We start from the raw sequence: 15745 nt of genomic DNA on the forward strand, positions 1-15745 counted from the left end.
GACAGCAGGGGAAATGAGAGTCTCAGTCCAAAGAGGGATCTGGGAGGCACAGCAAAGCATCTACTGCAGTCCACCTATTGCTTCAAACAATGAGTTCATCCATCTGCAAACATCTCGCCCATCCTTCTGGTTGGCACCTCTTCTAGGAAAAACTTAGAAGAGGAAAGTTAGTGGGACCCCATGATGCTACTGGTAGTTTTAGGCCATAACTTAGCACTTGTTAGCTTGCTCCTTTACTACCTATTTGGGACTCCCCTCACCCTTGCTAGCACCCTTGCTCATCTAAGTTGTTAGCTTGGAGGAGTTACATAGACCTCATCCTTAAGAGGTCTGGAGCCCTGGTCATAGGTACTTTTCAGGCTGTGACTTGTGCCTTTGTCCATTCTTTGTCATGATTGGACAGAAGAATATTAAGAAATACTTCTGTGTAAGACTGTTGAGTCACAGACCTGTACCTCTGAAACAAATAATACATTATATGTTAAAAAAAAAAAGAAGATAGTAGGAAGGGTAAAATGAAGGGGGGAAATAGGAGAGGGAGATGAACCATGAGGGACTATGGACTCTGAGAAACAAACTGAGGGTTCTAGAGGGGAGGGAGGGATGGGTTAGCCTGGTGATGGGTATTAAAGAGGGCACATATTGAATGGAGCACTGGGTGTTATATGCAAACAATGAATCATGGAACACTACATCAAAAACTAATGATGTAATGTATGGTGATTAACATAACATAATAAAATTAAAAAAAATAAATGCTTCTGTGGATTATCAGGGTGTGAAAGCTATTTTTCCTGCTTCTGATAATCAGGGTCAATTACTTAAAAGATAGTTAACCCTTTCCTTGACTGCTGGTTTCTTAGCTGAATAGTACAATGTTGTTGGATAGCAGCAATAGCTTGAAGTTGAATAGAATTTCATGTATGTTCTGGTGGAAATGTTTCCTTCTGAGAACTAGGACTTCTAAAGCACAGAGACTGGAAATGCAGGGATAAAGAATCACAAATTCCTCAAATGGGTCACTCCTGCTTTACCATTTGTTTTTTAGACTCATGCATTCTAATTATTTTAATTTGTGTCCAACCCTCATGTTGGGTATATCATCTCCAAGATGGTTTCTCTCAAATTTCTCTCTAAAATTTGTTCTATTGCTCTCCTGGGCCGGTAGCTTCTAGATAACTAGATAACAGGCTCTGTGGGTCCCATGGTCATGTGGCCATTGCCACTCTCCTGTCTAAAGTGGATCTCTAGGACCAACAGGATGTTATATAGGATAATGTGTTATTGGCCAACTTCATAATGTGGCTACTCTGTAAACCCTCTGATAGTGGTGCTGCTTGAGGTGTCAAGAGCCAGAAAGGCAAACCCATACTTGGATCAATTCCAGTCAAAATGAAATGCTGCTCCTTCTAGGGTAGATGGGATCCAATGTAAGTAACTTACTTCTAAGTCCTTGCTGCTGGTAGCTTGGACATTTGACAATGACGGGAGGTAGTTCAGGATTATTGGAAGGAAACTCAAGCATTTACAGTCATGCACAAACTCCATACCTGTCATCATAGCTACTTCCATTAATAAGCACGTTATGCCAGTTCTGGGATAACCCAGGACAGCCTCTGGGTGACATCGGCTGGTCAAGTCTTTGATCTGCTTGTGCCCATTCCATAGTGGATGCTTTCTGATGGGTGTTGATATGCTATATAAGTATATTCACAATTTATTCCCATTCTTATCTGTCCATACATATGTCTCTTCTCTAGAGTACCCTGTCTTCATGTTCTGATATTTCCCTGTCTGGGCCCCTATCAGTCAAGCTATTTTCCACTGATGTTGTGTTTGTCTGTATACATATATATTCTTACTTCGGACTACTCGTCTTCCGACATACATTAGATGACCAGTTGTCCTACATGAAGTTATGCTGATTGAGAGTATTTCTCCTCATTGCTGAATTTTAGAATTGCCCCTGAGTTGTGCATCAGTAGTCCAATTTTAGCTGTCACACCCATACCAAAATAGGTCATTCAAAAACCAACCTTGAACTTTTTCTCATCCATCAGATAGCTGTGGCCATAGGTAATATAATATAAAGGTACTATTGCAACAGTGGTGGAAGACATGGATGTCTTGACCGTTTGTTTGTGGAGTTCCCTTGTGTCTTTGACCCTGGCCTTACGTGTGTCCTATCTCAGATGCAGAGCATACAGGCTATGAAGGATTGCCACTCACGTCACCTAACCCTGTGATCGGATAGACTGGACAAACTCCAGCTGACACTGGGAAGCTCTGGCAGCCTGGTCACTTACTGTCCTGTGTCCAAGCATTGTCTCTGCCAAGACTAACTAGCCACCAGGAATTTTTTTCAAGAGGAATATGATTTTCTGCTTCAGATTGCATGGTCTTAATCTAGAAGTGTAGGGGCTATGTTGTGATTCTTCTATCAGGGATTGTCATGAATATCAGTCATCATTTTTCCCATTAGGGATACTCCTTATACTATAGAATCCACCAGATTATGTGGCTCAAACATTAAGACTGCTTGCACACTGGCCAGACCTGCTGCAGAGCCTGATCCTTCTCTGGTTCCCACTCAAAGCTGTCAGACTTCCTTGTCAATCAGTAATAGTTGGTGGGCGCCTGGGTGGCTCAGTCGTTAAGCGTCTGCCTTTGGCTCAGGTCATGATCCCAGGGTCCTGGGATCGAGCCCCGCATCGAGCTCCCTGCTCTGCAGGAGGCCTGCTTCTCCCTCTCCCACTCCCCCTGCTTGTGTTCCCTCTCTCGCTGTGTCTCTCTCTGTCAAATAAATAAATAAAATCTTTAAAAAAAAATCAGTAATAGTTGGACCAATATTATTAAGTGAGATATACTATCTCTAAAATCTAGTAAGGCCTATGAGACAGTGCTTCATTTTTAGTCTAAAAGATGTGAGATCTAATAATTTGTTCATTACTTTGAGGGTGTGAGATATAATAATTAGCTCTTTACCCTGACATTCCTGGAAAACTGAATCCTATAAAAAACTGAAAAGTATTACTAATATGGTGGGCCCTTGAACTTTCATAAGATTTTTTTTTTTCTCCCATCTTCTGAAGCACATTTGTTTTATAATGTCTTCAGCAAGTTAGCCACTTGCTCGCTCATGTTAATTAGCATGAAGTTACTGCTATAGTCAAGTGGACCAGTAGAATGTACTGAGGGAATCTAGATGGCACAGGTTGCTTTGGACTATATTATCACAGAGCACGGGAGACAACACAGCCCTAAAAGAACATAAATGCATACTATTCTGCTCCCTTTGTGAATAGAACTTCTGCTCCATTTTTCCTGATGAGGATGGAACAATGAATTCACCAGATTAATGGTCACATATTATGTACCTGAGGGCATATTTGTCTACTCTAGAAAAGTTCTTTTGATATATTAATGAAAAATAAGATAATTAATTTCCTCTCAAATGATATTAAAATATACTGAAATGTTATCACATAAGTTACATAGGCAGTATGTATGATCTTTATTAAATAGAATATCATCAAATATGGAAAATATTGTCATGTGGAAAAGGGTTGGGACTGAAACTGGTGAGCACAAGGTGTAGAACCAGGACCGATATACAAGGAAATGAGTTTTATTTCAATACAAGGAATGATTTTGTAGCTCAGTTGTACAGGATAAGATGAGTAGTTGGGAGGTAGATCATTCCCTGATATTACAAGTCTTCTAACGAGGGTTTGACAACCTCTTTGAACATGTAGTTGTGGTGCAAGTTGCAGAGTAATATTTTGGGTAAGTGACTTTCAAGGATACTCCTAACACTGAGATTATTGAAGTCTAATATATTCTCTACAGGATGATAATGTTCAAATATTCATTCATTTGTATGTTCGTTCATTATAATATTTTGTATTAAGCCCTTACGGTATGTTAGGGATGAGACATTTTCTTGGCTTTCTTTCCTTGAATGACTATGGTAGAAAAGCATCCACTATTTGGGAAATGCATCATATTTTCAAGCACCAATGAGACTTTTCTAATTGTTTTAATGTTCATATGTAGAAATGTTTGCATTCAGGCATACATACAAATTAATATTTTTAAATATATATTTCAATTTCTTGACATGAGATAAAAGGATTGATATTTTATATAAAATAAAACTTTTTAAAGTTTGGATAGCAGTGAAAAACTGGTTAATGAAATTGGTAGTGAAAAGAGCAATAGACAAATCCAGTGTCTGAATACTTGAAAGCATTTCCCAATGAAGTCACAGACAAAAAACTAGTTCTTAAAACCTTCAACATTTATGATGTTGGTACATTTATGAGCCTTGTTCAATAATTATATTGTACAAAGTTTTTCTACTGAAACTACTTATGAAGTTTTCATTAACGAATGGGAAAACATTTATTTGCAAGCTCGCCTCATCATATTACAGAAAAAAATATATTATTTTAAAAAGGATATAACCTAGGATTTTAAATTTAACCAAATCATATCTATTTTATAAAAGGTTAAAATCAATCAAGAAATTTTAGCAAAATACTTACGCTTTTGTTTTAATAGGGTGAGCTCAGATGTTAGAATCAGAGAGACATCTATTCAGTTCCAGATTGTATTATTAGCTGGGTGATTTTTTCTGAATTCCCTTATCTTCCTGTTTTTTTGTTACCTTATATATAAAATGGGGATAATTCTAACGAAAGGTAGAGATGAAACAAAGGTTTTGTAAATACTGAATTAGATTAAAAACGTAATATATGCTTAACAATGTGCCTGACACATTTAGAAAAAAAAAAAGCACTTACCAAACAGGATTATTGATAGCATAACTAATGCTACATTATTAGTAGTAATAATAATTATTACTAATTTTTTTTACTAAATTATTTTTTACTAAATTATTTTACTAAATTTTTTTTACTAAATTTTATTTACTAAATTATTTTTACTAAAACTTTAATTATTTACTACTTAGTAGTGTATATACTTAGTGTACTAAAAAGTCTTTTGTTTTAGCCAAGACACTGTGAAGTATAGCCTAAAGCAGATGTCACCAGCAGATTTGATTTGAGAGGATTCTTTTCCTCTATCTTGAGGGATAAACTTAAATGCAATTCTCACTGTTATTTACTATGAAAGAGAAACATCATGATTAGGAATTAACTAATGAGTGAGGTCCCATTATCTGTGTGCTTATTTTGATTCTATTCTGCCTATATAAATGGAACTTTATTTAGGGAAACTCCTAGCATTTCAGAAAACGTCTGTTTTGGTCATCACAGTAACTCTTGAAATAGGTATAATTTTCCAATTTCACGGTTTTATAAGAAGACACCCAGTATAACTAAATGTCTTTGCAGGTCATGTGGAATGGTGAGTAATGCAGGTGGGGTTTGAACACAGACTTTCCTTCTCCTCTTTGCTCTTTTTATTACCAGCAAGATATCTCCTAGAGCTTCTCAAAAGGGGATCTCAAAAGATATATTTACTTGTCTGGAGGTGAAACCACAGATTCCAATCAGTGTAGTTACAAAATAATTTAGGGTACTAGAATTGTTGATGTAATCTGTAAGCACATCAGACATAACATGAGTCGTCTTTTACTTTGAAGGGTCTCTGCTTTTTTTTTTTTTTTTTTTGAGTTAGATACATGATAGATAGGTAGTTGATAGAATCAGAACTGAAATGTTCAGACAGAATCACATAATGAATAGGGAAAAAGTGAAGAGTAGCTCCTGAATAGAATTTGATAGCGATATACCATGATGATTTTATAAAAGATGTAAAGGTTTAAGATGCACTGCTTTTTAATTTGCATTTGTCCCTAGTTAGTATCTTTCTCCCCCCTCTCTCCATCTCTCTCTATCTCTCCTCACCAATACTTCAATATATCGTCCATGTGCAATAATACCTCTGTCTTTTATTAATAAAATGTTATTTTAAGGGTATAAGAACATATTAATTTTTTTGCTCCATAGTCATGCTGATAGAAATTGTATGTGTGTGTGTGTATCTGGATATCTGGTTAAATTAGATCCTCAAGAACTTCCAGAGGATAAGGGGGCAGAAATGCATGCATGAGACCTGAAATCTTGCAAGACTTGAATTTGTTTGGATGATGAGAAATTGGTCCAAAACAGGTTTCTGGAAAAGTAATTTCTCAATAAAATTTGCTGAGCACATTAATGAGTACCTATCTATCCTGTAATCTATTTTCAACCTTCAAATTGATCAGACAGGGTCAGAAGGCAAGAATGGCTAACCCAGTGAATTTTAGTCTTTTTTTAATGTTACCATTAAAAGTTTGAGAGGCTTATATGCAGTAATTTTAAAATCATTGTGTCTTAGTTTCACAGTAAGGAAGAAAATAATTTAAATTCTCATAAACTGGTGATGTTCAGAATCTTTTCATTTTCTTTTGATAATTGCTTTCAGAGATAAATGCACTTGTATAGCACAAAATTAAATACATTCCTTGCTTTGGTCATTAAATGCTTAACATAATTATGCTAATTAAAACTTTGTTATCAGATTTTCTATAGAGATCATCCTTTCTTGTATCTAAACTGTTACTTTTGGCTATACTTGCTGCTGCTACCTTCCTACTCCCTAATGAGAGAAGGAAATTTTACAATTGCTAAATCCAGTGGTGATTTTTTCAACTTCATCTTTTTTGACTTATCAGTTTATCAGTAGGGATGGATCTGATCACTGCCCCCTCTTTGAGACAGTCTCTTCATTTGACTCTCATGGTTTTCCACAAACCACACTGACTACTACCTCTCAAGGTCTTTTGCTGGTTTCTCTTCATCTCCCTAAGCTTTTATTGTTGGAACACCTTTGATTGTTCCATTATCTACCTGCACTCAGTCTCTTGATAATCTCATAACATTTATGGCTTTAAGTACTCTAAGGACTTCTAGAGTTATATCCTCAACTTAGATTCCACATCCCTCTACCTCTGTTAATTCCAGAGTCTTATATCCAAACACTCACTCAACATTTCTACCATTAGCTATGCCATCACAGTAAGTCCAGTCAAACACCTGATCTTCTCCGTCAAGCCTGTTTCTCCCAATGTCTTCTTATCTTAGTAAAAGACAAACCCAGGCTTGCAAGAGCGTGGACCAAAAACTTGGAGTATCTTGGGCTCTCTCTTTCTCTCACACACCCCATATTCGTTCCAGCCACTATTCAGTGCAGTTTTATAGTGAGATTTTTTCAAGTCTATTTTTCTTCATCTCCACTGCTATCACCCTAAGAGAGACAACATCTCCTTTGGATTAATGCCAACTTCTTTCCTATCTATCCTGTAATCTATTTTCAACACAGCAGCCAGGATGATCTTATTAAAAAGTAACTCAGATTGTATTAATCTCTACTCACATCCTTTTAGTGGCTTCCCATCTCACTCAGACTAAAAGTCAGATTTCTCCTATAGGTTTAAATCTCTGTCTACACTAGATTGTAATATCTGACCTGGCTCCCCACCTCATTCCTCACCCCACTCCCCCATCTCCTCCTTCACAGCCCTTTGTTCCAGGAGCACTTTCTTTGCTGTTCTCTCACATCCCGGATAAACCCACCAAAGAGTCTTCTGCTTCCTGCTTCCCCTACTTGGAATTCCATCTTCTTTGAATCCAAGTTCACTTCCTTGCTTCCTTCAGATATTTGTTTCAACTCAGTGAGGACTTTCGCTAATGCTTTATTTGAAATTATACCACTTCCCCTCCTGGCATGCTCTATTCTTCTTCCCTAACTTATTTTTCTCCACATCTTAATTTTTAACCATGACTTGTTCTAATTCGTAATCTACACTTAACTTGTTTCTGTAGTTAAATGTCTGAAGGCTGTCCGTGGTGTTCAAACTATCAAACATTCTTTAGCACTTACTACACTTACTTGTGTCTCCAGTGTCTGGGTTGTTATTAAAGTATTAGTAAATGTCTGTTAATTGATATGAGTATATCTCAAATTATAATAAGAAGTTTATATTTTTTAAATTTATTTCATGCCCATAAATATTGTCAGAAAAAATTTAATATTCAATACATAATGTGTGTCTGACATCTTTATTTTCTCTTTCTCAAAAAAAAAAAAAAAGTGGAACATGCCATATGCCATTCAGTGGCTTCTTAAGCATGTTTTACTGGCTTCACTTACATTAATTGTATCTTTTAAAAAAAATTTACATTTTTGATATTTTGTATTGCATTCAAATTTAAAATTAATTTTATTACCACTTGATTTCATCATTCAAACAATATTTAGACTTTTCACTGAAATAAATGGATGTACTTTATTTGTTCACCACAAATATTTTACAGGCATAGTATGGGTTAAATTTCTTTGTAAAAGGCTGTATATGATAAAATAAAGGTCAAGGCTAAGCTAGAAATCTAATATGTGATCTATTTATAATTATAATCATGCAAACTAAAAATATATTTATATATTATGTAAAATATCAAGGAATAGTTTATTGGGTAATATTATGTTCAGCATAACCTTCGTTTTTACACTCCTAATAAAAAAAATAGAAAGGAAAAAAAAAGAAAAAGAACAAAGAAGCTTCAAGGTTATGAAACTGGACTATCATCTCCCCCAAATTCAACTCTTTTGCTTAGCTCCTTTAAACTTCTCACAAAGGTAAAAATGAAATAAAAGATATATATATCTATCTATATAGATAGATAGATATATATAGAGAGAATTAACATTTTTGTCAGAAAATTTTTAGGAAATACAATGCAGTGATTAAGATTGTGGAATCGGGAGCAAAATGCCTGGGTTTAAATTCCTGCCCTAGCACTTACTACACTTACTTGACCAAGATGCTTACCATTTCCTTGCCATAGTTTTCTAAGCTCTTAAATGGAGATAGTAATAGAACCTACATAATAAGATTATTTATAAAATTAAATGACTTATGCCTAAGAAATGCTTATATAAATTCCTGGCATGTAGTAAGTGCTAAAGAATGTTTGATAACTAAATACATAGGGAAAGAAAAAATATATTCAATATATTTATATTTATATATTTATATTCAAATCAAGGTATATTCTACTGGTAAAAGAAAAAAAAAAAAAACATATTGAGAGGTAAATTTGACTATTAAGAGTTTAAACACCAGAAAGTGAAGATCTTGTCTAGTTAGAAAATATTTAGGCCAAGAAAAAACAACCTTCTTTTTCTTTTAGCATTTGTCACTTTTTAATTTGCACCACATTTAACTGCAAACACCTTTAATTCCCTTGTGGTGCTGAAAATTCTGCAAGAATGTTCATCTTTGTATCCTCTGCCCAACAGCACTTGCATATATAAAGAAATTGACTCAGGGCTCTTTTGGTGAAGAATTTCAACAATGATAGAGATTGAGTATTATCATATTTTGATATTTAAGTTGGCTCTTATTTCCTTCTATTGTGTAGTGGAAAACATTGAAATTCCAGAGAAAAAAATGAAGAAGATTCCTATAACATATGTCTTGATTTAATTCCACAAAAATGAATTGTGTAATTTAAATATACTTTCATTAAAATTGCTATTTAATACATTCCCGATTTTCACTGTAGACTCATTTTTCTTTAAAAACTGAGATAACTTAGATAAAGGTACACTAATAACAAAATATCCTAGTAGTTTATTCAGAGTGGAAACTTTCAAGATTTTTCATATTCCAGACATCATCATTGGATAAAAGAAGATTGGAATATGCCTCCACCTTTTTAAAAGATTTTATTTATTTATTTGAGAGAGAAAGAATGAGAGAGAAAGCATGAGAGGGGGGAAGGTCAGAGGGAGAAATAGACTCCCCGCTGAGCAGGGAGCCTGATGCAGGACTCCATCCCGGGACTCCAGGATCAAGACCTGAGCCGAAGGCAGACGCTTAACAGACTGAACCACACAGGCGCCCCTATACCTCCATTTCTAGACACATTATCTTTATGCTCTAGTGTCTCTTCCTTCTGATAAAACCTTGGAAAAAACTCATGTCAGTGAAAATAAACCCCACCATATTAAGATCCAAGGTGAACGTTCTCTTTCCAACTAAGTTCCAATCATGTCACAGTCTTTTAAATAAGATAATAAACTTATTTTCCCAGGTTTGTTGAGAATTGACATGCATCACTGTTTAAGGTGTACAGCATGATGGTTTGACTTATACATATATTATGAAAGGATTACAATAGGTTTAGTTAATATTCATCTTCTCACATAGATACAGTAAAAGAAAATAAAAAAAATTCTCCTTGTGATGAGAACCCTTAGGATCTAGTCTTTTAACAACTCTCCTATATATCACACAGCAATGTTAACTTTAGTCATCATGGTATACATGACATCCCTAGTATTTATAACTGGAAAGTGAAGTAATAAGCTTATTTTTTTATAAATATTGATTTATTTATTTGAGAGAGAGAGAGATTGAATCATGGGGGGGGGTGCAGAGAGAGAGAGACAGAGAGGAAAGGAGAGAAGCAGACTCTAAGCTGAGCATGGAGCCCACTGCAGGGCAATCTCATGACCCTGATATCATGACCTGAGCCAAAATCAAGAGTCAGACTCTTAACCGACTGAGCCACTCAGGTGCCCCGTAATAAACCCATTTTTAAACTAAAAGTTAATTCACTGTCTGTAGAAATTGAAAAATTTGCATCAATCCAACCTATGAAAACTTTTCCCCATTACACCTCATCATCCACTGTCTAATCTGGTTAGGCCTTCCTTAGGAATTCCTACCTATGTGCCTTTGAATATCTATGGTGGGTTAAAGATGGCCATAATACTCTTCATCAAATCTCTCACTGAGATGTCAGTTTGAACGCCATACTTTCACCACCACCCCCTCCAGAGAATCCGGGCTTGTCCTGTGACTACTGCAAAAGTGAGGTGGTGCCAATTCTGGGCCTTTAAGAGGACTCAGCAGTTTTTGTTTTCTCCCTCTTGGAACACAGATTCTTGGGATGTTCCCTTTTGGATCTTGGCTACCAGGTTGTGAGAAGCTCAGGCTATGTGGAGGGGCCATGTAGAGAATTGAGAGGCTCCAACTGACTGCCCCAGATGATCTTCCAGCTGACAGTACCAACTGTTACCCATGTAAGGGAATCATCCTGGCCCAGCAAGATCTAAGCCCCAAGACCCAGCCTTTATCACTCCAAGCAGAACTGCCTAGCTGAGACCATTCAAATGCAAAGAATCGGGAGAGATAGTGAGATAGTTGTTTTAAGTCATCAAATTTTGGAGTAGAGCTATAACTAAAGCAATATCCTGCTTCTTTCTTTCTTTTATTCCAGTTGCGTTTATATGACTTTTTCAACTAGACTGTAAATTATTCATGGTCACAGATATGGCTCTATTTGCCTCCCATGTGTCCCTGTAGCTATTAACACATTGCTAGACACATGGGACTCTGATTACCTGAGGTTCCCAGTTGAATCATAAATAACAAAATGGAGAAGCAAACAGAGGTAAAAAGGGGCCTTTGGATATAAAACAAATTTTTAAAGACAGGATTTTTATTAAACCAATATTAATAACTAATGTAAAAGAATGTGTCTTTCCATTTAATCTGTATTATCTGAACAAAGGAATTAACTGTCATTTTATGTGTTTTTGTTTGTTTGTAAACTGAACTTAACATAATTAAGTTTAGTTAGAAGCATTGTCATCTATTGGAAATTTATATATGGAATTGTAAAAGAAGACCAGATTGAGTGGAAATTATGATCTGATTCAAATAAATAAAGAGATAAATAAGTAAATGGAGGAAAAAAGCAAAAGTGATTGTTTGGAGCTACACAGTAAAAAGGGTGAACATAATAATTTTCTCCCTCTAGTTTCTACCATATATTCTGCATGTACTTGATTTGGGAAGTAATGGTTATTATACCCAGTCACTGAAACTAACAATGTTCTGGGAATGGGTACTGTTTGCAAGACCATTTAGTAGTGTAACAATTATGAAGCATAATTCATGTCAGAATCCTGGATTCAGCAAACAGAATGACAATATGACAATATGTCTATTTGGGATCCAGGGCTTTTTTTCGGGGGGGCGAGGGTATGAAGAAACCATTATTTAAAACGTGAAGAATTTTTAATTTTTTTAATTCCAAGTTTACTTTTGAGTACTTTTATTTCTTAATTGTTAATAACATCTATAAGGCAGAAAATGTCCAATATACTTAAATAATTCCCCAAAACCTTTCCTTGAGGACCAAGCCTCCCAGCAAAATCTCTCCATGCTGTTTCTTCTCAGAATTCATATTTCTATGTTTCAGAACTGCACTTGCTGAGAGAGAAAAAGATCAGAAAATAATGCAGAATACAAAAGGCAGTGTGTGTGTGTGTGTGTGTAAGGGTGGTGAGGAATTAAGCCTCTTGCTCTCTGGATTCTTGCATTTGTGAAAATTTGAAGGGTAATTGGTCTTTACATAAAGGACATATTTAAAAACATTTATGAAACGTGTTTATATACTTTTTTGAAATGCAAGTGATTCACAAAGACAAATATTGCAGCACAAAGCTTTATTCATGCAGTCATACAGCCAATATATATTGTTCAAATACATTTTAAAATCATAATGTGAGGAGTTGAAGGCATAATAACTCTTTAACACTCACATCTGTGTCTTTCTCAAGTGAGCCACGGATAAAGAGTAGAAGTGGGTGGCAGAGGGAGGGGGAGGAGAATACGGAGCCAACGAGCGAGAGATGAAGAAGAGAGGAAGGAAAGAAGGGAGAGGGAAAATACCAAAATACCGTTCTGGGGCCCACAGTCTCATCTATCCCAAGTATGTGGGCATCACATCTAGCCTGTAACAAAGAGATGGCCATGGCGCTTCTTTTTGGTTCTAGACAGGGCTGATACAAGGGGGCACTGCATGCATGTCTGTCGCCTCATTTAAGTCCCCATTCCTTCAGGAGTTATGAGCTCTGGATCCCAAGAGTACCCAATGCACGTTGCTAGGCACGCAGGTCTCTTGGAGAGGCTGCCCAGGTTCGTGCGTGTGCGCTCAGGGGCGTTGGTGCATCTATATGTCAGGGAGAGGGAGGAGTCCCTTCTGCCAGAGATAAGTCTCGATCCCCACATTTTCCGGGTATCATGGGAGGAGTGTGCGAGGTCGGAGGGACAGGTAGCCCTTGCCGTGAAAGAGTGCGGAGTGCGGACGAGCAGGGCGGGGGAGGAGCGCGGCGGCACTGCCAAATCTTAACGGGGCCCCGGGTGTTTGCAGACCCAAGTATAGCGCCCTGGGTCTCCGCGGGAGTCGCTCCAGAAGCTGCTGCCTGAGAACCCCGAGCCTCAGCCCTGCCTCGCTTCGGGATCCTCTTCCTCCTCCCCCACCACGTACCTGGCCTGAGCGGCGGGACCCGTGCCCGGGAAGCCCCTCTCGGCGGGACGGGCCCAGCCTCGGTCCTCCTCCGTCTCCCGCGGCCGCCGCCGCGTCCGGGCTCGCTACGCTCCCGCCGGCACCATGGAGGAATCGGGGTAAACCCGCGAGCGCCGGCGACTTTTTCTCCGGAGTCTCTGGCCTGGCGCCTTTTGGGTGAGATGAGTGGGGGAGCGGGTATCTATGCCGGTCTGAGGTTGCCCCGAGAAGCCCTGGCCGAGAAAGAGAGGCTCGGCGGAGGCTGGCAGCTGCAAATCCACGTCCTGCAGCGTCTTCGCCCTCCCCTTCTTCCTCGCATCGGGGTTTGTTTATATAGGGTCTGGAAGCTGGGAGGAATTGCCCACCCCCTCCAGGCAGCCCGCCCTCCCCTCCCGGGCTCGGGCTCCCGCACGTGGTCGGCACCAGCAGCCTCTCGGCGGAAGGCAGACGACAGCGAACGAGGAGCGGGCGGCCGGGAGCTAGCGCGGCGCAGCTCCGCGTACTGCTCGCCCTCCCCGGCGCCCTCGCCCCTTGCCCAGCCCGGCGCAGACTCGGCTTCACCTCCCTCCATCCCCTTCGCGGGAGGCGAGGTTGAACACACCGCCCTTCAGGTGCTCGTGATGTTTCTCTGGGTTCGCTCAATTGCCGGAAAAGAATGGTAACATGAACAGCGGAGCGTGAGAGCGTCACGGGGGAAGGGGAAGAGATTGATGGGCAGAGCGCTTACTTCGCGGAAGATCACGTTCCGAGGGCTGCGCGAGGCGAAACGGCGCGGAGCCTCCACTTCCTGGCTGGACTCCGCTGACATCTGTAGCCTCCCTTCCAGCAGGTTCCCCGCTCGCGAGCCGCTGCCTGCGGAGGAGAGTTTAGACAGCGCGTGAGCATCCAGGAGTTTGTGGACCTCCATCCAAACAGGAGTTGTGCTCCGGTGCCCGTGTCCCTGGATCCGTGTGGAGCCCGCCAGCACGCTGGCTTCAGAGGGAGTTGAACTTGAGTTCAGGTGGGTTATCCCAGGGGGAGCACAGGAGGAGACAGACGTTCAGGGAAGACGAGGAAGGTGATGTTCCAATGTCAAAAGCGGACGCTTTTCTTCCTGACACTTGCTGGGGCTGAGCCGCTTCCTCCCACGTCGTTCCCCCTACTGACCCGCTCCTCCCCAACCCAACCCTCCCCCACTAAGGGGGGAAAACACTACCACTGCTGTGTTCTTACGTATCTAGAATGCTATAGACTTTCATAACTTATGATTATGTGTCAAATGACCATATTTACTCCATTGCTTTGTATTAAGAGAGGCTTAATGATTTCCTCAGTCAAGTCATTTACTTCTAAGCCAATAGATAATGCCTTCGTCATAGTTTTCTGGGGGGAAAGTAACTGTGCGTTTGTTCTGCAGATGCCCAACTCCCTCTGAATCCTGCAGATTGGTGCTGAGCACGCAACAAAAGTTTTTAGCTTCTCCTCAGTTTCTGGTGCTTCGCAGGGGAGAGGAAAGGACTTTGGCATTAAACACAAGAAGCAGTCAGGGAGCCATCTCCTTTAACTTTTCTTCTCTGTTATCATTTGCAATGAAGAGGAAACAGAAGAGATTTCTGCAGATGACTTTGTTATTCATGGTGGCTTTAATTTTCCTGCCCAATATTGGTCTCTGGTCTCTGTACAAGGATAAGCACTTGGTGAAATCTACAGAACCCGGGGAGCAGCAGGTAAGTGCCATCCGGAGAAAGCTCACAGGATTGGTAAGACATGCAACTCGCGGGGACACAAGGAAGCAAGTGTGGCAGCCTTGGGTTTTCTCCCAAGTATTTGCAGGGCACATATTACAAGACTCGAGACTTTGGGGTTTAAGAAAGTCCTTGTTTTAAGATCTCAACTAATGACATGGGTGAAATGTAAAATAAACTAGAAAAGAAGGATAAGAGAGGTCAAGAGGAAGAGAAGACAATCTCTCTCAGTTGGTCTTTAGGTTGATTTTAACTTGAGGTGTATGAAAGGTAACTGCTAATTTGTGGGATATGGAAGTGGGTTTGGTACAAGTTTAGTCATGGGGATTTGTTTTTGCTTTTCATCCGGTTTGGGTATCTACATAAAAGTGAACTGGGCCAATTAAATCATTAAACTTGTGAAGTAGTTCTCAAAAAGCAAGCCACAGCTTTCTATATTTTTGGTTGTAATTTTTGCTTAGCAACAGCTTTTTACTCTGTGGAAACTTAAAGTCTCTGTTTTTTCTCTCCTGTTGCTAAGGTGGTGTGGTGGGGTATACAGGCAGTTATCGAGGATGTCTGTTCAGTTTCACAGTCTGGTGATAATAGTTTGTTGCTAAAGGCTTTCCTTCATATTTGAAACACTGCGTAGTGTGGTATGTTTTG

General features: G+C 39.2%; 1 protein-coding gene across 2 annotated transcripts in view; it reads left to right on the forward strand.

Moving 5' to 3' along the window:
• The first annotated feature begins 13845 nt into the window (after window positions 1-13845).
• Window positions 13846-15745, forward strand: part of GALNTL6 (polypeptide N-acetylgalactosaminyltransferase like 6) — a 1190952-nt gene continuing 1189052 nt past the window's right edge. Inside the window, exons 1-2 of one of the 2 annotated variants that reach the window (XM_078069438.1) lie at window positions 13846-14376; window positions 14773-15082. In XM_078069438.1, the coding sequence (XP_077925564.1) occupies window positions 14945-15082 (138 nt within the window). In that variant the 5' untranslated portion in view covers window positions 13846-14376; window positions 14773-14944. Of the gene's footprint in view, window positions 15083-15745 lie in introns of both variants that reach the window. The other variant, XM_078069439.1, reaches the window with a different exon arrangement.

The sequence above is a fragment of the Halichoerus grypus genome, chromosome 3, assembly GCF_964656455.1.
Source record: "Halichoerus grypus chromosome 3, mHalGry1.hap1.1, whole genome shotgun sequence".
Taxonomy (NCBI): domain Eukaryota; kingdom Metazoa; phylum Chordata; class Mammalia; order Carnivora; family Phocidae; genus Halichoerus; species Halichoerus grypus.